The sequence below is a fragment of the Corvus moneduloides genome, chromosome 6 (assembly GCF_009650955.1).
Source record: "Corvus moneduloides isolate bCorMon1 chromosome 6, bCorMon1.pri, whole genome shotgun sequence".
Taxonomy (NCBI): Eukaryota; Metazoa; Chordata; class Aves; order Passeriformes; family Corvidae; genus Corvus; species Corvus moneduloides.
Window position 1 is genome coordinate 1,300,565 of NC_045481.1, and position 26,092 is coordinate 1,326,656.

General features: G+C 48.4%; 1 protein-coding gene across 2 annotated transcripts in view; it reads right to left on the reverse strand.

Moving 5' to 3' along the window:
• Window positions 1-26,092, reverse strand: part of MDGA2 (MAM domain containing glycosylphosphatidylinositol anchor 2) — a 231,845-nt gene that overhangs the window by 76,018 nt on the left and 129,735 nt on the right. For both annotated transcript variants that reach the window (XM_032110643.1, XM_032110644.1), the window contains exons 7-8: window positions 16,816-17,145; window positions 5,720-6,013 (exon numbers count right to left, since the gene is read on the reverse strand). In XM_032110643.1, the coding sequence (XP_031966534.1) occupies window positions 5,720-6,013; window positions 16,816-17,145 (624 nt within the window). The remainder of the gene's footprint in view (window positions 1-5,719; window positions 6,014-16,815; window positions 17,146-26,092) is intronic.

The window sequence follows — 26,092 nt, forward strand, 5'->3', positions numbered from 1 at the left end:
TGCAAAACCTGATTATGTGGGACACAAAGAGCTCTAATTTCATTCCTGCTGGAAGGAATCTTCCTGCTGACGCCGTTGCCAGCTCCACAGGCGAAATGATTTGCAAACCTCCCTCTTAACAGCAGTGGACAACAGGCCTGAATAATAATGCTGGCATTGGGAATAAGATCCAAAGGGTTTGGGAGGGAGCACAGGCAAAGCAGCAGCTTGTCTTTAACTCTGTGGATTGCCTTCAAAACTCTGCTTTGTGAGGCAATTACAGGCACAAAGTCAAACACTGGGAAGTGAGGCAGGAGGAGAGGGATTTCTGGAGCTAAAAAATCAGCTGGGACAAATTCCAGCAGCGTCCATGGACAGAATTATTTGTGTCCTGTGTCAATCCAAATAATCTTAATTTTTAATGCTGCACTTTGCAGCCAGAGTTCTGTTGAAATCCATATTTCGTGTAATTATGGGAATTAATCTCCAAGTATTACAGGAAAACAAAGGCAATGCATTTACTCAGCATCTTCCGCTGTTAATATGGAAATGGCAAAAAAAATCAGCTGAAAGGACAATTAATTATTCCAATTTACCTTTCCCTGATTGGTGTTGACTTGTCCTTGCTTTTTGTGACTCCTTTATATTGCAACTACATCATTCCCTCTCATCCTGTTGTTCACCTTCTTCCCATGATAACTGGGGGGGTGGATATCCCTGAATTCCACAAGGTCTAGAGAGGAATTTCTTGGATTTTCCTCAACTCTTTTGGGCTGGAATTCCCTTTTTCCCTTCAAATCCAACCTCTTGTTATTAATTGGGAATAGAAGAAGCTGTGGCTGCTCCATCCCTGGAAGTGTTCAAGGTTGGGTGGGGTTTGGAGCAACCAAAGCTCTGATCCTTCCTATTTTAAATATGGATATGGAATATTTACTATGGATATGGAATATTTACATCTATTCCCACTCACGCTTTCTTCTTCCAAATCCAAAACCATTTTTGCCTGGAAGATGCTTTGGAAGTGCTCTGTGGGGCGGGATTATCCTCTCCCAGACCAATTCCCAAAAAACCCCAATAAGAATAATTCCACTGCCCTCCCCCATAACATCTCTATTCAGCTTTTGGAATGCTCTGTTTCTTCGGAATGTCTGACAGGAAGCTCTCTCCGTGATAATAATTTTAATATTAAATAAGAAAATATTCAAATACTCTGGTCCTCACTTAAATTTTCCACAGTGCCAGGCTTTGAATATTCATCACCTCCTTGGGTCAGCAAACTCAGCGTTGTCCTTGACCTTGCTGAATGTCAGAAAGCTCCTGGGATTTCACTTTCCCAATCCACCCATCCATGACTTCCATAATTTTTTCCCTGCCTTGATCCATGTGGATAAATTACACCCAAGCCGTGACTGCCTGTGGGTTATTCTGAAATCAGCCTCGATCAAATGAGGATCTTGGAGAGGAATTTTGTTGTTTTACAGTTTCCTGGGAAGTTTCTGGACTGGGAATTAAGGAGCTGGGAATGATCCATAGGTGAAACACCAGGACAGTGGGAATTATCCATCCGGAGTGCCCAAATCTTTCTGTATTTATATATAAAACTAAATACATCAATAAATGTCCCCATAGGAAGGTTGAAGATTTAAGCTCAGCTTAGCAGCATCAACCTGTGCCATATCCTGGGAAAATCCTTTGGGCAGGAGCATGGAATTCCTCGGATACAACCACCAGGGTGGAGAAAACCATTTTGGAAAGCAAATCAAGATTATGAAAGCAGTGGGAGCACCATTATTCTGATATTTTCAAGTTGTTAAGGTCATTTCTTCATTGGGAAGGAAGGGAGAAAACGACCCAGAATAAAAAAAATTAGACCGAGTTCTAAACTTTTTTTTTTTAGGCTGTCCTTTCTCCCACCACAAAGAGCCCAAATTAAACCCGACTTTTATCTCTGGAGAAAGAATTTGTTCAGAAAGTGATAAATGCAACAGCCTGGGAATGGATTGGGTTATGTAATATTTGTCCTGAATATTAATCAGCTTTCCCCACTCAAATCTTCAATCAGGAGGGGAAAAAAGGATGTAAATAATATTAATATTAAATGCAAATTCCAATTTCCTTTATCATTCCAGCCTGCTTAAACACAGATTTAGAACAGATTTATTTAAAAATCAAGATATTTTCCCCATTTGATTTCTCCAGCTCCTTGGTTATCCCTTTTTAATGAGCTTTCATAATTAAAATTTTATAATCTGGCAGATTTCACTCTTTGGGAGTTTTCCCACACTCCTGATCCCCATTCACAAGACAATTCCATGAAGGTGGCAAATTCCCACAGAGATTGGCCGCCCTACCTGTTCAAAGAGTTTCTCCCCATTACTTTCCTAAAATTCCAGGAGTTTTTAGCTCATTAACCCCAGTCCCATTTCGGATGGGGAACGCTTCCTTCTCTCACAACAACTCTGATCTCGTTATTAATACAATATTTGCATATAAATATTTCATCAGGCAGATATTTCGAGAGTAGACCCAGCACATTCCTGAGCTGCCAAATCGCCTTTCCAAGGTAGAAAAATTCCTTTTCCCATTCCCAGCTGCAAAGAAATCTAAAATCAAGGAAAGAGGACTCAGGGCTGGATTCTCCAGCTGATGGAAAATGGGAATAACTCATTTACGCTGCTCCACTCCGCACCTGAGATCATCACTCTGCCTCATCTTTCTCCTTAATTAGCTCTGTTCCATTCTCAATGTAATTCCTGCAGGATGAGCTCCTTTTCCAGAGTTATTTGGAATTTATTACCAAGGAAGAACAACACAAATAAAGCTGAACTCCGACAGAACGGGAAATCCTGAGTATCCCGAGGTGGTCAACAAAGCTCTGCCAGCCAGGCTTCCATGAAATATCTCAAATGTTTTAAGAGGCTTTCTGAGGGTTTGGAGATGGATGAGTTTGGGAAGGCGTTTGTGCTGTAAACAGGATTTTATGGAGAGCAGAAGGAAAAGGGAGACAGGGAAAATGCAACGACAAACGATCCCATCCTCGCTGTCCGATCACTTCCTAAGGGACACGATGGAAACAGTGCATGAGGTGGCACCTGGTGGCGCTTTTCTGTCCCCAGCCCTCTCCTGCAGCTGGAAAAGTGGAACTGGTAAATTGTCCCTGGATTTGCCCTGTCTGCCACCAGCAGAGTTTGGTTTATTCGTTAAAAATTGATTTATCCACAATTCAGCAGGAAAATCATAAAATAAGAATCACCGAGGAGTTCGGGTGGGAAGGGACCTTGAAGATCATCCAGTGCCACCCCTGCCATGGCAGGGACACCTCCCACTGTCCCAGGCTGCTCCCAGCCCCAATGTCCAGCCTGGCCTTGGGCACTGCCCGGGATCCAGGGGCAGCCCCAGCTGCTCTGGCAATTCCAGCCCAGCCCCTCCCCACCCTCCCAGCCAGCAATTCCCAATTCCCAGTATCCCATCTAAGCCATGATGGGAAACCAAACACAGGGGAAGACTCATCTTGGAGCAACCTGGGACAGTGGGAGGTGTCCCTGCCCATGGTGGGGGTTGGAATAGGATGGTTTAGGAATTCCCTTCCAATCCAAACCATTCAGTGACTCCAGGATTTTCATTTCTCTAGGGAAGTTTTAGGATTTAATGTAAACATGAAAAAGCAAAAAATCTTAAACCACAGCTTGAGGCCAAACTGTGACCAAGCCCAAAAAGCCGCAATTTCCCTGGAGAACTCCCAGGCTGGGATCCTGACACCACTGAGATGGGATAAAGGAATGGCAGTGGAAAAGAGAGGTTGGGAAAAGAAAAGATGCATTAGATGAGGGAGGCAAATTGAAATAAAATCCTTTATCTTTGAATTTACCTTTCATTTTTCTTTAGTTTGACCCACCAGATGTGACCTGGAGCAGTAATTCCACGGAAAGATTTACCCTGTGGAACACTGGAACAGCTTCCCAGGGAATGGGCACATTCCCAAGGCTGCCAGAGCTCCAGGAGTGCTTGGACCGCTCCCAGGGATGCCCAGGGTGGGGTTGTTGGGGTGTCTGGGCAGGGCCAGGGGTTGGATTTGTGATCCTTGTGGGTCCCTTCCCACTCTGGATATTCCATAATTCCATAAAAATAGATTAATTAACCACTTCCAGTGAGACAAAGTCCTGCTGGCACAAGGAGAACTTCCCAAAGAATGGGAATATCCTCACACAGCACATCCCCAGTGAAATCCAGGAGTTATCTTCTAAATAAAAGGGTTCCATTAAATATCTTTCCCTGTTCATCACGGCTGGAAGCATCTAGGATAAATATCCCAAAATTCTGAAGAGAACTGGTTTTTATGGCAATTGGTTAAATGCCACCCTCGGTAGGGAAACGCTGCTCGAGTCGTTGGGAACAAAAACTTTCCTCCCACGGGAAAAATAATCAAAGCTTGCCATAATTTTTCTCCATTCATCTCCAATTTGTCACTTGCCAGGATGTGAATAAAAGGAGCAGAATTCTAAACAAAGAGAGATGAAAGGAAAAGCTCCTGGAAATACCTGTTTAACTCCCACTTCTTGGAAGCATTTTCAGGTTGTGTCTCCTCTTAAAATTAGCAAAATTCTGCCTTGCAAGCAGAACAAAAATGCATCAGAAAGAGGGGTTTTGGCAACAGGAAAAGGTGGGAAAATAACAGCGATCCCCCTGAGCCTCCTTTTTTCCCAGGAAAAAAGGACTGAGCCAAGCACAGGAGGCGCAGACCCCTCATTCCCAAGTTCCAGCGGGATGAACCCGCTCCTAACGCGACCAACACCACAACCAAGAGAAACCCGCAAGGGAGAAGCTTCCATCCTCCCTTCAGCGTTGACTTTGGGATTTAAAGCAGAGCTAGAGCAGCAGGAAAAATCTGGGATGGGAATTCCGCAGATCCCAACCATGTAATCAAATGCATCAATAATTTGTTATAAAACAGAGCCAGGAAAAACAAATCAGCTGCTTATCAGCACTGAGAGTGTGTGAGGCAGCAGCTGCTCCCTGGAGGCCGCAAAAGAGGTCACTTGTGCTGAGCTGCTAAAAAAGCCAAGTGACAGAAGATTGGGGCACTGAAAGTGGAATAAATGAGGGCTGCACTTCATAAAATACCCAAATTAAGTCCCGACAGCACAGGGAAGTCGCTCAGTGACTGCTCAGATCCACAGCACAAAGACTGGCTCATTATCCCTCCTGTTATTCCCAGAAACCACCTCAAACCAGGCTTTCCGTGCTCCAACAACAAATGCCGCATGTTTCCAAAGTGAAAAAGAACTGATTATCCCCCCCTTTTCCCTCCCCATTCCCGAGGCTGGATCTGGATGCGGATCAGCTCCCAGGGAACAGCTCTTGCCCTCCTTTTTTCCTCCTTGTTTTACACAGCAGCGACAAATGAGCTCAGGATCAGCTCAGCATTTAGAGAAATCTGTCCTCCTCTCTCATCTGCTTGTTCGCGTGTCAAGGAATTCAAAGCTGTGGGGAAAATAATGATTGCCTCACACTTGGCTTGGGTTTTTTTTTTTTTTTTTACCACAAATGAGACTCCTATGTCATTTTTACTTCCATATTTACATGAAAATCATGGATTCCGGGGAACTGCCGCGACAAACAACCCCACATCAAATATGTAACAGCCGTAAGATTCTTGCTGCTATTTGTTTAGGGGAGGAATAAATCAACTTTTGCTCAGCACAACAAAAAGAAAATCAAGGGGAGCTCAGGCTTTACTCACACTGCACAATGAGCTGCACCAGAGCCTCTCTGGGTTTGACGTTGAATCCGTTGTATTGGCTGGTCTGGCACCTGTAGGTCCCGGTCATTTCCCGGGAGACGTTGACGATCCGCAGGATCCCGTCGTAGCTCTCGGTCTGCAGGGCTCCGTCCGGCATCGCCACCTCCTTGTCCGCCCGTGACCACAGGATGATGGGTTTGGGTTTCCCGGTCACCTGGCACTGCAGCTCGATGGTGTCCCCTTCCCGCGTCACCAGCGGGGATTTCTCCTGAGGGACGGTCAGGTTGGGGGGCACTGGAAATAGGAAAAGAGAGGGGTCAACAGTCGGGTACCAAGGATGGGCTTCCTGCTCAGAACTATCCACGGAAAATGAATTTATCCACAGTGAAGCAGGGATTGTGCACACTGGAAGCTCCCACATTTATGGGGTGAAGTTCTCAGCTGCCTGGAGAGGCTCAGAGGAGATTTCCCAGCCCTGCTGTGGCACTCGTGTCATCCCTGTGTGTCCCTGCCACTGTGCCAGTGCTGTCCCACCATCCCTCACTTCCCCACTGCGAGTTCTGCTTTCCTTTTTAGGGTTGTTGGGCACTAAATCCCGTTTTTATACCAGCTGCTGATTTTATCCAGCCCATGGATAAAAGGCTGTGGACGAGGAAGGATTGTGGCAACTCAGGAATCAGCTCAGATTTGGAGGCCTGACCCCAAAATGCAGCTGGGGTCTGTCACAGGAGGGTCATTGGAGTTTATTCCACAGGGATTGGCATTAACAATTCCAAAGGGGATATTGGAACTATTTCCAGCAGGAGTTGGGCAGCCCCATGGAGCAGGAACACCTCCCAGTGAGCTGGTGATGGTCAAGGACACAGGATAAGGATGTGGATGTGTGGGAGCAAATCCAGAGGAGGCTCTCAGGGCTGGAGTCCCTCTGCTCTGGAGCTGGGCTAAGAGAGCTGGGAATGTTCACCTGGAGAAGGGAAGGATCCAGGGAGAGCTCCGAGCCCCTTGCAGGGCCTAAAGGGGCTCCAGGAGAGCTGCAGAGGGACTGGGGACAAGGCCTGGAGGGACAGGAGCCAGGGAATGGCTTCCCAGTGCCAGAGGGCAGGGCTGGATGGGAGATTGGGAATTGGGAATTGCTGGCTGGGAGGGTGGGCAGGGGCTGGGCTGGAATTGCCAGAGCAGCTGGGGCTGCCCCTGGATCCCTGGCAGTGCCCAAGGCCAGGCTGGACATTGGGGCTGGGAGCAGCCTGGGAGGTGTCCAGCCTTGCTTGGAAAATGCTTGGAATGCTGTGTGGTGGGTGGAGAGATGGAAAATCCTGATTTAAACACTGCCCTGCCTCCTTTTCCTTTGGTGCCTCCTGAAAACTCATCTTTCCTCATGGATCTCCTGTCCTGAACCATGGGGAGACATTCCCTGTGGGAAAACAGCCCCTCCAGGAGCTTTTCCTCTCCTCCTTGTCCTTCACTCAGCTCCTTTGGTGGAATGCCAGGGCTGCCAAAACCCAGACTGCACCTCCCTCCTGTCTGCAGGAAAAACACTCCAAAGCAATTTTCAGCTCCCAAGGGACAGAAACAACAAACTCATCCCGGTGAGAAGCAATTTCAGCTTTCCCCAGGGATCTGCTCCGTGTCTCCAGCCCTGACAAGCCTGGTAGGAATAAGAGTAGAAATTTGGGGCTATCATAGGAATCAAAGTACTGCTTTCAGCTGTTTTGAAGGCTTTAACAGCTCCTGGCAGGTGGGATAGGAAGACACGGGAAGAGCTTTTTCCACAGGGGAGGGAAGGAAAAATGAATTTATACTTCCAAAAGAAAAGGAAAAAAAAATAAAAAGAAAAATTAACACCTGCTTATAAAAACATTGGAAATATTAATAAAACATTATTATTTCTGTTATATCCTCGTGTGCCACGGCAGGATGCAAGCTCAGGAAAAATCCAATGGAAATGGAGCACTGAGAAATCATGGATAAAACTGGGAAAAAGGTGTCGTTCCAAGAAGGACAATAGAGTTTATAGGGAAAGGTGACAGCCTGAAGACTGACTTAGTCCTAACCCTAATTCTAACACCAAAAGTTAACCAAAAACCCAAAACTAAACCTAACAGAAATGCAAACACTATGACTAAATTAAAACCTAAACCTAAACCTAACCCTAACCATAACCAAACTCTAAACCCTAATCCTAACCCTAAAACTAAATTAAACCCCAAACGTGAACATAATCCTAACCCTAAAACAAAAATTAACCCTAATGCTAACCAAAGCCAAACCCTAAAACAAGCCAAACCCTAAGCCAGACCTAAGCCTAACACTAACACAAACTCTGAACCCAAACCTAAAGCTAAATCGAACCCGAACCATACACTAAACCTCAAAAATAAACTGAACACTAACCCTAACCACAAACCCAAACCAAAACCCCAATCCCAAATTTAACCCAATCCTAATCCTAACCCTAAACCTAAATCCAAATCTAACCCTAATCCCAACCCTAACCTTAAACCAACTCTAATCCTACCCCTAAACCTAATCCCAATCCTAATTGTAACCCAACCCTAATCCCAACCCTAACCCGACCATAGTCCCAAACCTAACCCTAACCAAACCCCTAATCCTAACCCTAACCAAATCCTAATCCTAAACCTAACCCTAAATCCAAATCTAACCCTAACACTAACCCAACCCTAATCCAAACCCTAACCTTAATCCCAACCCTAATCCTAAAACCAACCCTAACCCCAAGACTCCTCCTGGATTTTCCAGCTCACCTGGCTCATGGCTTCTCAGCTGAGGCCAAGTGTGACAGAGCCCTGTGTGGATCAGGAAAAATCCTGGATTTGTCCTTTTCCAGCCTGGGCAGTGGATCTGCTCCTGCCTGGGACTGGTTGGATCCAAGCCTTTCCCAGCAGATGGATCCTGGAGGCTCCTCCAGCCCTGCTCCCACTCCTGGCTCCTCCGGCTGCCCTGGGAACCACAACCTTCCCTGGCTCAGGGATTCACTGCCCGTGAGAGCCAGGGGGTCACAGCCCCGGGATGAGACCCCTGAGACCCCGATATCCTGAGGGAAAAGCTCTGTGCCAGCCCACACAGCTCTGCTGCAGCCCCAGGTGGGGCCAGGATGGGAATTTTCCCTCTGGAGCTTGTCCGTGTGGATTGATCCCTGGGCACGTGGTGCTGGCAGCCTCTTCCAGATTCCAACCTTTCCGGGCTGTGTGAGAGCCATGAGTCTGAGTTATCCAATCCCAGCCTGCCTCAGGATCACCCAGTCCAGCTGGGACAAGGGAGGGAACTTGGCAAAAACACAGGAAGGACGTGGATGTGTTGGAATGAGTCCAGAGGAGCCCACGGAGATGCTCCGAGGGCTGGAGCTCTGGAGCCAGGCTCGGAGAGCTGGGAATGTTCACCTGGAGAAGGGAAGGATCCAGGGAGAGCTCAGAGCTTGCAGGGCCTCAAGGGGCTCCAGGAGAGCTGGAGAGGGACTGGGAACAAGGCCTGGAGGGACAGGAGCCAGGGAATGGCTTCCCAGTGCCAGAGGGCAGGGCTGGATGGGAGATTGGGAATTGGGAATTGCTGGCTGGGAGGGTGGGGAGGGGCTGGGCTGGAATTGCCAGAGCAGCTGGGGCTGCCCCTGGATCCCTGGCAGTGCCCAAGGCCAGGCTGGACATTGGGGCTGGGAGCAGCCTGGGACAGTGGGAGGTGTCCCTGGTGGAAGTGGATGGGCTTTAAGGTCCCTTCAACCCAAACCATTCCAGGATTCTGGCCCTGAAACAGGGAAGGGATCCAAATAAATTGAGGAGATTTTCCCCAGGTATCCAGAAAGTTCTTCTGGTTGAAGGAACTCCTTCACTGAGCTCGTCATGGGAGGAGCTGAGAAACAAGTTCCGTGTGTCCAGGAGCTGCGCTGCTCATCCCATCCCAGCCCTGCCATGGGCAGAGGCACCTTCCACTATCCCAGGCTGCTCCAAGTCCCATCCAACCTGGCCTTGGACACTTTGTACACTCAAAGCTTGAATCCTCTCCCGAAAAAAGCAGGATAGAGCACACCCAGCTTCCCATGGGGACTTCTGGAGGTGTCTGAGAGGAAGGAGAGGGAATGGCACAGCACGTCCAACTTTGAGGGGAAAAAAAGCAGATCCTGGACAAAAATCTCCCGTGCAAATACAACAATTCCCCCTCTTTTTCCATCAGTTTTTCCTGAAAAACCAGAGATAACAGCACAGCAAGAGCTGCACCTGGCTGAGATAAGGAGCAGGGCCCACGAGGGTAGTGACAGCTGATAAGAGAGGCTCTGTCAGTGTCCCAGATGGAAAGATCCCTTTAAAGCTCCGACTCCTCATCTCCCGCGGCATTTGGCAGTGCCTGGCGCTGTGAGGCAGCCAGCGGCTCGTTATGGTTCCCTGGATTTATTCACTTCGTTCCTGGGAACGGCACAGGGGACAGGAGGGACAAGACCATCCATTAAGATGAAGAATTCCAGGGGCAATGCCATAAATCCAAAGCCTGGCTGCAGCTCTGGGTCACGTTTGAGTAACAGTGAGGTCCCACCAAGGATTTCTCTGTCCCCACCCCATTTATGGCTCCAGTTCCCCCTAAATTGAGACCTCGATTCTCCACTCTCTAATTAGGGGGAGAAAAAGCCCCGAACCTTTGCTCAGGGAGGGTTTTTGGCAGGGTTTCCCCTTTTCAGCCCAGCTATTTGTCACAACCTCACAAGTACTTAATTATCTCTGAGCTGTCTGTTCCGCTGGCAAATGTAGCTGGAATTAGCAACAGGCTGAAAAAATAAATCCCAGTTTTTTTGGGGAACGGTGACACAGCAGACACTGGCAGCCCGGGCACCTGGGATTTGTCTCCATGAACAATCTGGCTCAAAAGGATTGAGGAGAAAATAAGAATTTCATCGTTTTCTTCCCAAAAATGGAGGGAGACCCCTGGAGCAGGGAATGGTGGGTCTAGGTGAGCAAGGTAAGAAACAGGGAATCATGGAATTGTTCAGGTTGGAAAAGCTCTCTGAGATCATCGACTCCAACTGTTCCAAGGCCACCACTGCCCCATGTCCCCAAGTGCCACATCCACAGGGTTTTTAAATCCCCCCAGGAATGGAGACTTCACCCCTGCCCTGGGCTGGGGAGAATTCCAGGCAGGAATTCTCCCTGATATCCAACCTAAACCTCTCCTAGCACAACTTGGGGCTGCTTCCTCTTTTCCCACCACTTGTGCAAAGATGAGTGAGCAAAGCTGGGTCCAGAGGCTCAAATAAATCCATGAGGAAAGGAGCAGGGATCAACCAAGTGTGTGCCAGCCAAGATGCTGCCAGTGGGATGAGCAGGGAGGGGTGCCAGGCAGGTGGGGAGGGCTGTGCCGGGCTGTGCCAGGCTGTCACCAGCTGTGCCAGTCACCCTCTCCCAGCAGGTGCTGCTGTGGCACAAGGAGAGCCCTGGAGGACTCAACCTCTTCCCGAGGCTCCCGCAGCTCCAGAGGCTGCTCCAAGGAAAGGGCAGCTCTGTCCCTCCTTTGCAGAATAAAAAGTTACCTAAACCCTAGGTGGAAACATCAAATGTTCCCTGATTCCTGCAGCCACAGCCGGGAGCAGATCCGCTGCCCAGGCTGGAAAAGGACAAATCCATGATTTTTCCTGGTCCTAAGTGGAAACAACAAATGTTCCCTTATTCCTGCACCAAGTGGCTTTAAAATAAGTTCACATTCTCAGCAGTTTCCTGAAGTGGAGGGTGACACTTGGAGAACAGAAAGCTTTGGTGACACTCAGAGAACGAGAAGCTCTGGTGACACTTGGAGGACAAAAAGCTCTGGTGATACCTGAAGAACAAAAAGCTCTGGTGGCACTTGGAGGACAAAAAGCTCTGGTGACACTCAGAGGACGAAAAGCTTTGGTGACACTCGGAGAACATAATTCCTGAGCCTGATGTTTATTCCTTGCGTATTCTGGTTGGTTTTAGTGCTACTCGAGCTTTCTGAAGTCCTGATGGATCAAATTCCAGCTTAATTAACAGATAAGACAGATTAATTAACTGCCACTAGCAGAGACAAGAAGCTGCAGACAGAAAAATCCTTCAGAGGCCCTCTGATCCCATTAAAATATCCCTCCCCATGGAGGCTGCAGGGGCTTTATCCCTTCCCAAACTATCCCATGATTCCAAGACAATCAGTGGAGGAGGACAAGGAGCCCCTACAAGTGGTGGCCTCACAACTGCTGAGCTCTTCCCTGGGGATTTCAGGGGCTGCTGGCACCTCTGTGTCCCTGGGAGCCTTCAGGAAAACGTTTCCTTGGAGCGACCTCTGTCCGTGACAGGGAAAAATCCCGGGATAATGTGGCCAGGCTGCTCCACATGGATTCATCCTAATAATTAGGATCAAGCACAGTGAAGGAGTGTTTGAGCAGCACATCAAGAAATCACCCAAACTGGAGATAACCCAGAGAGAATCTCCCCAGGGAACTGCTGGAATTCCCATTATCCAAGGAATACAAACCCAGCTTGGCTCAGGAATATTGAGGAATCCACGCTGCGCCGGCTGGAAGGGAGAAGAGAAGTTATTTGTGTGTCCTACTTGTGGAATATTTATGAATTTGAAGGTCTGACTGGCCGGGATTAATCATCCTCTGCCTGAGAGCTGCAGTTTGGGCCCAGCTCATGATTCATGCCCTGATGTGATGCCGGAGTTAAGACAGGGCTGAGCCGTGGCACAAAATAGATTTGAGCAAGATCATTCTGCCTGGGAAGGGCAGCAAGGGATAATTATTCATGAAGGATAATTATGCTGGTTCTGTCTGTAAACAGAGGCTGAAACTGCTCAGCCTGCTCCGTTTTTTTGGGAGAAATGTTGGGGAAAACCAAGGAGCTGCTGCTGGAAGGGACTCAGAGGTGAGAGAAGAGCCCGCGGGGAGATTTGCTGTTTCAGCCAAACGATTGGAAAAGCAGCTGAAGTCAAGGGAAAGAAAACTCCAGGGAATTTCCTTTACCCTTTCCATGGCCTTTCACCCCCATGGAAGAGGGTCCATCAAGGCACCGGTGTGGAAAGGAGATGGAGCGGCCTGTCGGGAATTCCTGGCTGGATTTCATGGGCAGTTTCCAATCGTTCCAGTTCCTGTGTCCCCCCAGGCAAGGGACACAAATTCCAGTTCCAAAGGGGGGAGTCCATGTTTTCTGGGGCACAAACCACTCCTAATTGCACATGAGAACACAATATCCACCATGGATTTTATGGAATCACAGAAGCCTATAAATTGGAAAAGCCCTCTAAGAACATCCGGTCCAACCATCAACCAGCACTACCACCACCACCACGGTCACCCCCAGCCCATGTCCCCAGGTGCCACACTCACACATTTTTTGAATAATTCCAGGGATGGTGACGCCCCTGGACAGCTTTTCCCACCCTTTCTGAGAAGGAATTTTCCCTAAGATCCAATTTAAATCACCTCTGAGGCCATTTCCTCTCTCCCTTAAGTGATGGTGAGGCCTTGGACGAAGGGTCCAGTCCTGAGGGTTGGGATGATCCTGATTTTTGGACAAAATTCTTGTTCAGGCAGGAAAATAATTCCAGGATCAGTGCCTGGAACACAGCACTAAACCCCTAAAGCAGCACCTTGCTCTGCAGCCAGAGGAAAGAGGAACATTTGAAACCCAGAACACGCAGAGCCAGCGGCAAATTAGGGAAATGAATTCCAGTGCTCTCACAGGAACCGTGCTGAGCAGCATCCAGGGATGAGGAGAAGCACGGGATGAGGAACCCATCCACAGCCCTCTGGAGAAGAACAAAGAGGCTCTGCCACACAGAGGGTGTCTCCTCCCCAAAACCCCGCTGGAATCAATGCGTGGAGGGTGGATTCATCCCACAGAAATCAGATTTCCCAAGGAACTGGGCTGCAGAGCAGGACAAGGCCTGGCCTGGGCCTTTCCCTGCTGTGTGACGGGAAGGGGCTCCCGAGGATGGAATTAACGAGAACAATCTCTGCACATTAGCCACGAAATCAGAACTATCAAAGACAAAGCTTTTTAACGAAATCCCGCCGTTTTGTGTCCCTTCTGCTCCCTGCTCCCTCCAATAAACTTGGATAAACTCCAAGGATAATGGCTCCCCAAACCCATCCGTTTGCTGCAATAACCAAAGGCCTCTCTCTGTTTCCTGGGGCCGCCGTGAACGATCGCTCTGGATGGTGCTTAAGGTTTACAAATACCTTAATTAGCCACTAATTACCTCCCAAACCCCACATCCTCGTTATGCAGCGAGGCTGTGATTCCGATAAATATTTCGAGCTGGAATCGAGGTCTCTTTCATGTCTCATCAAAGCAGGAACAGGATGACCAGAGGATTCCTGTGGCACAACCAGATCAAGGCTGCAGGTCCCAGAACGGCAGCCTGGAGCTTTAATTAATTCATTATTTAATGGAGAGCTGATTAGCTTGACAGGCAAGCCCTTTTCATACTGCACAGCCTCACATGGAGCAGTTCTCCAAGAATTTCTCTGCCTGGATGTAGCAGAACTTATGGAAAGCCAAATTTATCCCTGGAAGAGTTGGAGAAACCTTGGATGGTGGAAAGTGGTGCTTCCAACCCAAAGATCCCTTCCAACCCAAACTGATTCCATGATTCCAGGAGATCTGGAGGCCTCCAGGCTGCCCTGTGCTCATCCAAAATCCATGTCCTGCTCCAGGATGTTGCCATCCTAAGCTCAGGACATCTTCAGGCTCATCCCGAGGGCAGGAATTTGTTTGGTGAATTTTCCTTGTAGGACATCTGGCTGTGCCCACACCGGGCAGGAATGAGCCACTGGAAGGACTCCCTTAGGAAAAGAGGGATCACCACAACCTCCAGCCCTTCCTGTGGCAATTCAGAGCAGCAAAACCAGAAAATAAAGGAAAATATCCCAAAATAACAACCCTCTTCCCTGCTCAATAACATCTCCAAGGAAAAGGTGGAAAAGGAATGAGCCAGAAGGGACAAATGCTGATTTTTGGGAATAAAAGCAGCGTAGACGCCTGTCCTGAACAGAGCAAACCATCCCAATCCCAAAGCTTATTCCTCCTGCTTAAACCCAACGTTTAAGGCAGAGAAAAAACCCCTTGCACAGACTGACACTCTCTGATCCACCTCTTTTTTTTTTGCTTACCACTTTCTTGAGGTTTTTGTTGCTTTTTCAACATCTCATTGCTTTTTTAGCATCTTCTGCCTCCAGGTTTCCATGACATGATCCCACGTATCCAGAAAAACCCAGCCTGGCTCTCAGTAATGTTTGCCCAGGGTGGGTTTTATGGATGGCAGGGCTTTTCCAGGGCAGATATTCCACATTTGAGTCTCAGTTCCCACTCTTCAGTGACCTATTTTACTGAGATATGGGGGGAGCAGCGAGGGGATTACTTCAGGTCCATTTATATAAGACACTTAGGACACAAATCTGTGCTTTTCCCACTGAAAATGTCAAGGGAAAAAATATTCCTGCTAAACAAGGGCAGTTCCAAGTGTGTCAGGAGCCACGCGTCCCTTCCCAACCGGCGGGAGGAGAGAATTCATGGATTTCCTCCTTCCTTAGGATTTGACACAGCCCCTCCTGCCCCTCTCGGTGACTCCAGGAGGAGCCTCGGAAATGTCAGGAAGAGGAAATTCCCCCCCATCCCAGACATCCAGAGGGATGTTAATAAATCCCTGCAAGTCCTGGCAGTTGGGAAATGTGTTTGTGCCTGGGCCTTCTGTTCCTAATTAGCAGAGCAGTAATGAATCCTGATGAATCAGTAATGACCTTCAAAGCACTGCAACTATTTCAGCTTCCGCTTGGTTGGGTAATGAAGTCATTCCAAGAGCAGAATTCCTTTTAGGATGTTAAAAAAGCTGAGCCCAAATCCCACGTTTTCTTCCCCCTTTCCTGATCTTCTGGAGTGATCCAGGGCAGGAAATTTAAGGGGTGACCGAATTCATCCCCTCCTGCAGGGATTGTGGTGAGCTGATAGGAATGGCCAACTAATGGATGTTTCCAGGAAATTCCATCAGTTTTCCAAAGGGTTTCCCCGGAAGTACAGGGAATTCAGTGGTTATTGGACACGCACACAGCACCGTTTGCTCCACCTGGGCAGGGAGGTGACAAAGTTTGCATGGAATGCTCAGCCATCATTCCAAAGGTGGCTCTTCTCCTCTAAGAATGCTCCCAGTTATTTCTTCCTGATTGTAAAATCATGGAATCATGGAACGGTTTAGGTTGGAAGGGACCTTAAGGTCCATCCCATCCCACCCCTTTTCCATGGGCAGGGACACCTCCCACTGTGCCAGGCTGCTCCCAGCCCCAATGTCCAGCCTGGCCTTGGGCACTGCCAGGGATCCAGGGACAGCCCCAGCTGCTCTGGCAATTCCAGCCCAGCCCCTGCCCACCCTCCCAGCCAGCAATTCCCAATTCCCAATCTCCCATCCAGCCCTGCCCTCTGGCACTGGGAAGCCATTCCCTGGCTCCTGTCCCTCCAGGCCTTGTCCCCAGTCCCTCTGCAGCTCTCCTGGAGCCACTTTAGGCCCTGCAAGGGGCTCTGAGCTCTCCCTGGATCCTTCCCTTCTCCAGGTGAACATTCCCAGCTCTCCCAGCCTGTCTCCAGAGAAGCTCCAGTGTTTGGAGCACCTCCATGACCAAAAATGGTCCACCAGTGAACTTCCTCAGGTTTCCGGTGTTTCATCAAAGCAACTCAGCCGCTGTTCAAGGGTCAGGGAATCCCAGGATGGTTTGGGATTAAAATTCATCCCATCCCACCCCCTGCCATGGGCAGGGACACCTCCCACTGTCCCAGGCTGCTCCCAGCCCCAATGTCCAGCCTGGCCTTGGGCACTGCCAGGGATCCAGGGGCAGCCCCAGCTGCTCTGGCAATTCCAGCCCAGCCCCTCCCCACCCTCCCAGCCAGCAATTGCCAATTCCCAATATCCCACCTAAATTTCTCCTTTTTCAGTTCAAACCCATTCCCTGTGTTGTGTCCCCAGCTCCTGATGAACCGTCCCTCTCCAGCTCCCTGGAGGCCCTGGAATGTGCAGGGAGGTCTCCACACAACCTTCTCCACCATGGGATGGCTCCATCCCAATGAAACCGACCCCAAGGAGCCTCTCCTCACCTGTGCTGCTGGAGATGTTGACATCGATGCTGATGTCCGAGATGCCGCCTCCCTTGAGGGACGCCACGCACGTGTAGGTCCCAAAATCCGTGAACTTCAGGTCGATGATGTCCAGGTTGGTGGTGCCGGGGGACACGTCGGGGTCAGTCTGGGTGATCACCATCCTCTCCGAGCTCCGCAGGGGCCGCCCGTTCTTGAACCAGCTGAAGGTGAGCTCCTCTGAAGGGATGGCTTCCACCTGGCACGAGATCTTCACCTCCCGCCCGATCTGGATGTTGTCATCTTTGTGATACGGGTCAGGAGTGATCCAGAATCGTCCTTTTTTTAAGGCTGAAACACAAAAAAAGAACAGTTTGCTATAAAAAAATTACAAATTCGGCTTCACTGGAGGCCTAAATATGATTTTAGAAGGGGCTGCAGCCACAGGATTGAATTTTGAATTAAAAAATTTGTCTTTACAAAGCGGGGGAGAAAACCCTAATTTTGAGCTCTTCACCCTCAGTTCCACAGGGTGGGAGAGGCTTCTTCCGTTGAGGAAGGCAACATTTTTAAGGAGAGAATGGAAAATTTGGTATTTTTGCAGGAAAATCCTCATTTTGGATGCTGTTCCTTAGTTCTAATGGCATCTTAATGTACCCAACTGCTCGATTTTATTTATTCATTTATTATTTAATTTATTGACATTATTCATTTATCCAGATTTATTTAAGGATGTTTCATGGTTTTAACAAAGATGGAATTTTTTGCACTTCTCTTTACTGAGCATCTCTCCTTCCCTTGGGAAAGCCTCAGCCAATTCCCAGGAATCAGCACTAACACCAACTTGGAATCACGAGGATGAACCAGTCAGAAACTGCCACAGAATTAAACTCTGAGGCACGAGCTGAGCTTTTTTTTTTTGGTGTGGAAATAACAGCACAAACAATGCTTGCACACACAAAACCCTTCAATATTTGATGCAGATCCTTTTCAGGCAGGGGAAAACCAAAAAAGAACTCGATGGGCACGACCAGAGCGACGTTTCAGCCCAAATTAGTTGCTCATAACCTCAATAAACTATTTTTATTTCTGAACTTTCAGCAGTTTCTCCTGCCTAGAACTGAACAAAGTCTAGCAGGGAAGTCAGGGTAACTTTCCTTCGTGAGTGGTAAAGGAACAACTCCAAGGTAAGAAAAGGGGGCAGAACCTCAAAATTTGGGTCAAAGCTGTTTCTTGCAAGGAGAAGGGGGTTGGAACTGGATGATCTTTAACGTTTGTCCAACCCAAACCATTCCATGACTCTGGATGAGGTCTCCAAAATCCCTTCAGACATTCCTCATTTCCACCACATTGGGAAAACCTGAGGTGAGTTTGGTACAAATCCCTCCAGATAAAAGAAAAGGGATTTTTGTATCATTTTCTCCATCCAGCAATCCCATGAAACTTGGATTTCCCTCATCTGTAGATTCCTGGACCTGCATTTCCAGGAGGAAATTTCCAGGAGGGCATTCCAAAATGCCAAGAAAACTGAGCCATGCCATCCATGGATTTTGTCTCTGTGCTATCAGTTCCATTTTAGGCATCGTTGAAAGGTTTCCATGGGGAGAGGCACAGAAATAAAATATAAATTAAAGGTTAAGGGGTTTTTATGCAGGCAGAGAGGGACAGGACGAGGGGGGATGGTTATAAACTAAAGAAGGAGAGATTTAGATGGGATATTGGGAAGGAATTCCTGGCTGGGAGGGATTGGGATGGAATTCCCAGAGAAGCTGTGGCTGCCCCTGGATCCCTGGAAATGTCCAAGGCCAGGTTGGAGCAGCCTGGGACAGTGGGAGGTGTCCCTGCCACGGCAGGGGTGGATGGAATCATCCTTAAAGTCACTTCCCCCCCAAACCATTCCAGGGTTCTCTGATTAACCAGCAAAATGGGGGAGATGATTCTGCAGCCCCTTCCCAGCAGGGATTTGGGAACGCCACCAGCACACGGAGCTCCGAAGGAGCAGCAAATGCACAAATAAATCTGGAGCTGTTCTTTGAGAGCCAGCAAAGTGCCAGCCTCGCTCCAAAGAGGCCGCGAAGAATGAGGATGTGATCAAACAACCCAAGATGAAACAACTTTTGTCCTCAAACTCCTCACAAAGAGTCCCCGCCCTCCCTCATTAATTATATTTTCAAAGTAATCAAATGCATTTCAGGATCTCAAACAAGGCCTATTTGCATTCATGGGGTTCCGTTGGTTTTTTCCCACCCCCTCCTTGATCAACCCCAAATTTTCCTTTAGTGCCCCAGAATGTTCCTGCCTCACCGATTCCCAGTGGCTCAAACACCACCACTAAATACATCAAGTTCTGCACCATTTGCAGGCTCTGACACAGGAATTATGGACCCCTGGCTGCTTCCCAAGTGGACGCAGGACACAGGGAATGCTCGGATTTGTGGTTGCTGATGGTTCTGTCTGCGTTTGACCTGTGACAACGGGGCCATGGAGCAGCAAAACTCCAAATTTCTGATTTTAACCTTTGCTGAGCAGCCAGAGGCGCCCCGAGGAACCCTCTGTGCCCTCCCCAGAGGAGGTTTTGGGTAATTTTTGTCGTTCCCCTTCAGGTTTCTCAGCAATTTTGTTTTGACCCATTCACAGTGAACAAGAGCAGAGTGTCACCCAAGCAGATGTGGAGTCCTGCACGGTCTTGGAGCAGATATTGGAAGTTTGGAGCGCTCAGAATCCAGCCTGGCCCTTGTTCCTGAGTGCCCAGAATGGGAATTTTCCCAAGTATATTCGAATACTTTCACGCCCAGCCCCACCTCACTTCCAGGATCCTCCAAAAGCCCTGGGAATTCTGTGCCTCAGCTGCATCCCCTGGGTCAGACAAGGCAGGAAAACTTTCCTGATGCCCAGGTTTTCCTGATCCCGTCCTGTTTCCTTCTCACACGTGGGAAAAAGAGTTTGTGATCCTCGGAAAGATTCTCCACTTAATTTTTAGGGACAATGGACTGCAGAGACACAGCAAGGAAATGGCCAAACATCACAGAATTCCAGGATGGATTGGGTTGGAAGGGATTTTAAGGATCATCCAGTGACACGGGCAGGGACAACTTCCACTATCCCAGGGTGCTCCAAGCCCCGTCCAGCCTGGCCAAACCATCCTGGAATTATGTGATAATGGATGAAACAAGAAAATCTGCACACATGGGAAGAGCCCTGAAGTCCACATTTCTTTTTATGAGGAATTCCAGCCTAAATTGATCCATTTGCCACCCAAACCCCTCATTCCCACTGAATAAAAACTCATGGAAATCCTTCCCTGCTGTCTCTGCGGTAACTTGTCTGCTGCTACCAAATCAAGAGAAGGAAAATCAAATTTCTTATCACAAGTTCTGAAGAGACTCCAAATCTTTGTTTATTTTGGCTGTGAGCAACAAAGTTGGGTGTCTTCAACATTCTCCAGGATTCCCCTTAAATTCCCTTTTATCTGAGGAGGAATCAATTTAACAATTGGCCAAAAGCTCTTTTTTGCTGGTGATTATCCCAGTGTGGTCATTAAACTTTGTTCTCTTCCATGAAAATATATTTTGACACTGTTCTGTGGATCAAGGGAGAGGAAAACTCGGATTTGTTCTTGCCAAAAACTCTCGTTTGCTGCCATGGGCCAGGAAAATATTGGAGAGGAAAATAACAGAGAGGAAATGAAAGATTTCTGGCTTAATTGTAAAAGTTAATTATGAATAGAAGAGCAAAACCACACCCCAAATAACAGAGTTTGTGGGTATCAGCTCTGCAGAGTGAAAGAGCAGCACAAAATCGTGGAATGTTTGGGGTTGGAAGAGACCTTAAATCCCATCCCATCCCACCCCTGCCATGGGCAGGGCCACCTCCCACTGTGCCAGGCTGCTCCCAGCCCCAATGTCCAGCCTGGCCTTGGGCACTGCCAGGGATCCAGGGGCAGCCCCAGCTGCTCTGGCAATTCCAGCCCAGCCCCTCCCCACCCTCCCAGCCAGCAATTCCCAATTCCCAATCTCCCATCCAGCCCTGCCCTCTGGCACTGGGAAGCCATTCCCTGGCTCCTGTCCCTCCAGGCCTTGTCCCCAGTCCCTCTCCAGCTCTCCTGGAGCCCCTTGAGGCCCTGCAAGGGGCTCGGAGCTCTCCCTGGAGCCTTCCCTTCTCCAGATGACCATTCCCAGCTCTCCCAGCCTGGCTCCAGAGGGGCTCTGGTGTTTGGAGCAGCTCCGTGGATTCCTCCAACACATCCACACCTTCCTTGTCCTCAGAAGCCCAGACCTGGATGCAGTTCTGGTCATAAGGACACAGCCTGGGTTGGAAGGAAATCTAAAAGAATTCAAAAACCATTAAAAAATATGGTAATGAAATAAAAAGTCTGAGTTTTTAGGGAGAACACCCCAACTTAGACCACTCTCAAAATTCAAATTCCTTAAATTGGGCATTTAGAATTATGGAATTGTCCAGGTTGGAAAAGTCCCCTGAGATCAGGAAGTTTGACCATCAACCAGCACCCCTAAAACCGAGTCCTCAGCTGCCACATCCACTCATTTTGGGCACAATTCCAGGGATTGTGACTCCATTCCACCCCTGAGCAGCCTCTTCCAACACTTTCTAATCCATGAGGAAAAGACTCTGATATAACTGAGAAAACGCTGCTTCCCAAATGTTCCCTTCGCATCCCAAGACGGGCTCGAAGCAAATTCCTGCTAAAAAAAGCCCCACGTTCCCAGCATTTCAGCACCAGCTCATTCTGCTCCTGTCAGCACAGTTTGAGCTGGAAGTTTTTTAAATCCTCAACTTCCAGCAGCTCTCCGAACAATTAAGATGTCAAAACGTCTTCTCCTAAAGCATCTCCAAACTTTTTCATATCAAGTAATTATTTGGCACTTCCAAGGCCAGATGCATTCCCACTTCCAATTTAAATGCAAATCCCATGGAAAGACTTCAGGTTTTGGCTCTACTTTTAGAAAACGCCGCTAATTTTGCAAAGAAAGGGATTTATTATTCCATGTGGCAGGTGCCTGTTTTTCCGTGTGCTCAGCTTAATTAGCTCCCGGCTCCTTCGGAGCTGCTCTTTTGAAGGAGGGGGAGGTTTTGGATTCCTTTGAATGATGAAAACTTCAGTTTACAACTTGCTCCAAATCTGATCCATTAAAGAGATGAAGGCGAGATCAAAGGGGGAGAAACACAGCGTGGTTCCTCTTTTAACGGCTTTTAGAAGGAAAGATTCCAAGGAAATCGGTGGCACCGGGGGAAAAGATGTTGGGGGTTGGGAATAGATGATCTTTGAGACCCTTCCAGCACAAACCATTCTGTAATTCAGAGAAATATCCAGGTGGGATTGAGCTCAGGAGGTTCCTTCTCCGATCTCCAGCTCACACCAGGTTTTCCAAGGCTTGAAGAGCTCCAGGGACGGGAATTTCACAACTTCCCACCCTCAGCTCCCAGCTTGGGAAAACCAGGAGCTGTCCCAGTGGTGTCACTGGGTTTGGAGACAGAAATTGCTGTGTCCTCCCATTTTTTGTCAGGGAATGCTGTTTCCTCCCTGATTTTAAGGAGATACAGACGATGGATGATGGATGAGATCCCAACACATTCACGTGAGGGGCAAATTCCAAAAGCTGCAGGAGTTTGACCAAGAAGAAACAGGGACAACTCAGCAGCTGGAATTTCGTCACTTTTAAAACCCCAAGCAGAAGAAAAAGGAGGAAAAAGCCAAAATATTTCCTATGCTCCAAATCCAGGCTTGCTAAGACATGGATATGTGGCCAGTGTGGGAGCTCGAGGCTGCCCCATCCCACAGGAAAATGGGAATTCAGGGGTCTTGTCAAGAGCCAGACAAGAATTGGGATATAAATGAAACCCTTCAGAGTGGGCTCTGCACTTGCCAAACAAATTCTAAATCCTTGGAATGTTGCAGCTGGGTGTTTTCCAGGGCTTTGACAAAGTTTAAGTCTTGTGCCAAAGCTGTCCAAAAAAAAAAAAAAAAGCCTTGCTGAGTTTTCCTGCCCCAAAGGGATACATTGGGAATTTTCCCTCTTTTCTTTGTATGTGAAACTCAGCCATTCTCCCAGTCCTAGAGAAACCCCCTGTTCCCAAGGTTTCCTCACTGGATTATCCCTGTTCCTGCTTCTGGGATGGCTCAGGAGCTGTGTTGGAGTTTGGGATTTCCTTAGAGCCTGGATTTCTTCCAACACGGGATGCACTTCCCTTCAACACTTTTTCTTCCACACTTAAATGCCTCAAAACTACATCAGGATCCTATAAAACTTCCCAAAATTTTTCAGGCCGGGCAGAGAATTAAATAATCCCAGTCCCAGGATGGGATTGCTTGATGCCGCAGGAAAAGTGTCTTAAAACACATTTCAAGGGCAGCAGAGCACCTTGGTAACATCAGAACAAACCACTGGGAACTCATCCTTCTCCTCTTGGTTTTCTCCTCCTTCAGTAGGAGAAAAAACTTGGAAAAATTCCATTTTTTCTCAGCCAAAAAAAAAAACATTGCTAAAAGTATCTAGATCTTATCTTGTGTTATCAGCCAGGATCTAAAGCAATATTGAAGTACAGCACAAAACCCTGCCAGAAGCAATTATCAGGTTTTAGTAATTAATAAATTTTAGCCAAAAAAAAGTAAGAAAAACTTTATCCTTCCCCCAGTAGAATCCCAGGATCCCTGAGGTTGGAAAAGAACTCCAAGGTCACCGAGTCCCAGCTGTGCCCGATGCCCACCTTGTCCCAGCCCAGAGCTCTGAGTGCCACCTCCAGGAATTCCTTGGACACCTCCAGGGATGGGCACTCCAAAGCTCCCTGGGCAGCCCCTGCCAAGGCCTGAGCACCCTTTCCATGGGGAAATTCCTGCTGCTGTCCACCCTGAGCCTGCCCTGGCCCAGCCTGAGGCCGTTCCCTCTCCTCCTGTCCCTGTTCCCTGGGAGCAGAGCCCGACCCCCCCGGCTGCCCCCTCCTGTCAGGGACTTGTGCAGAGCCACAAGGTCCCCCCTGAGTCTCCTTTGCTCCAGGCTGAGCCCCTTTCCAGCTCCCTCAGGAATTCTCCAGCCCCTTTCCAGCTCCGTTCCCTGCCCTGGACACGCTCCAGCCCCTCCATGTCCCTCAGTGTCTCAAGGCACCAGAACTGGACACAGCCCTCAAGGTCCCTCAGCAGTTCCAGCACCGGGGACAATCAGGACAATCCCTTCCCTGCTCCTGCTCCCACACAATTCCCGATCCAATCCAGGTGCCTTTGGCCTCTTTCCCACCTGGCCACCCCTGGGCTCATGTCCAGCCACTGCTCCCAGCAACCCCTGGGAAAAATGGGGAAAAAATGTGTCCACCTGAACACAAGGAGAGGGATCCAAGGAATCCCATCTCCTGAAATCCCTTCTGATAAATTCTCCCAGCCACGTGGTGCCCAACAGGCTCCTCATGATGTCCTCCAGAGCAGCAAACTCCCTTCAAAATCAAATTCCTGCTCACAAAAAGTCTGGGAAGTCCTAATGAAAGGGCAGAAGGATCAATAAACCATCTCTGTTTTTATAGGGAAGCCTTCTATGAACTCATCCATGACCTTCCAGCCTGGGAAGAGCTTACAGATCAGAGCCTGCTCCAGCAGATAATAAAAATAAATGGATTTATTCAACTCCAAAGCTCCACTTTTTCCCACATTCATTCCCAGAGCTGTAAACTTTTAGGGAGTGCACTGGGAACTTCTGGCTGTAGGAACCCTCTGGATATGCTGCAAGATCAGGTTTGCTCCGCTAAAAACTTCTGAAATCCCATCACAGAGGGCATTTCTCCTTGGAGGAAACGCCTGCAGGTATTTGCCAAGAGCTTTGGAATTCTCCAGCCAGGAAATAAGATGGAAAATCAGAATTATTAAGGCTGGAAAAGCCCCCAGAGATCGAGTCCAGGTGTTATCCCAGCACTGCTAAGGCCACCATGGGCCCACATCCCAAAATTTATTCCATTCTCCCACTTGCTGGGAGCTTTTCCCAGGATACAGAGAGGAAAACAAGGTCCTTCTGCCAGTTCCATGGAAACCCCAACATTTCAGGATTTTAGAATTCCCAACCAGTCCCAAATGATTCCAGGCAGTGACCACACATGCCAGATCCACATCCTGAAATTTATTCCATTCTCCCATTTGCTGGGAGCCCTTCCCAGAATACAGACAGGAAAACAAGGATGGAAAAAACCTCCTTGTGCCAGTTCCATGGAAAACCCAACACTTCAGGATTTTAGAATTTCCAGCCATTCCCAGAAGATTCCAGGCAGTGACCACAAGTCCAGAAGTGCCATTGCTCATCCTCCTGCCAGGGGTGACCTGCTGGGTGACAACGGTCACCACTGCCACCAAACCCAAGTTCCACCTCTGGGATAAAATGCCAGAGCCTTTCCCATGCTCTGGAGCTGGGGTCCCTGCTCACATTCCAATTGTTGGAGTCTGGGGACATTCCAGAGGTGCTGATGTCCAACCAGCCTAATTTTATCCTTTACTGCCCTAAACCCCAAGGGAAATTCCTAAAAAAATCTCTGGGATAAAGAGCAGGAAAGCAGGAGGGAAGCAGGTGCAGAGAACAATATTCTAGGATTTTAATTTTATTTAAAAAGCAACAAAAGCTCATTTATTTCCCAATTGGAGCTTCCTCCTTCTATTTTTATTCCAGAATTTTTTTTAGCAGCCACTCCTACAGTTCACGCACAGTTTTTAAAGCCATAATCCAGAAGTACTTCCAGCAATCCTGGCTTTAAAAGGGATTTCCCTGGAGTGCTTTTTGTTCAGGAAGAGCTTTTGTGCTACTGTTGAGCACAGGTCATTATTTTCCATTGCAACTGACAGGGAATCCCACCCCTCGGAAAAATGAACTCCAAGGATGAGGTTTCCACTTCCCAGACTGTGAAAGTCACAGAGGCAGAGTCAAATGGAACAAAAAATGTGCTGCTGTTACAATGGGAAAGGAAGAGGGATCCCATTAAAGATGGGAATGGGAGAAGTTGCTCGGGAGGGAAAAAATGGAGCAGGATGTTCAGGAATGGGATGGCGTCCCCATTGCTGCAGGGATTTAAAGCCCTGTGGATGTGGCACTTGGGGACATGGGGCAGTGGTGGCCTGGGCAGTGCTGGGGGATGGTTGGACTCGATGGTCTTGGAGGACTTTTCCAACCTCAACAATTCCGTGATTCCATGATTTTCACGCAGGCTGAGACCATTCCCAACTCTGTCAATGCTCCCGACTTTAAGGCCTGGAAAACGATTCTGTGGCTCTCCCTGTGCCCCAATCTGATGTGCAAGTGTCCTTCAAGGATGT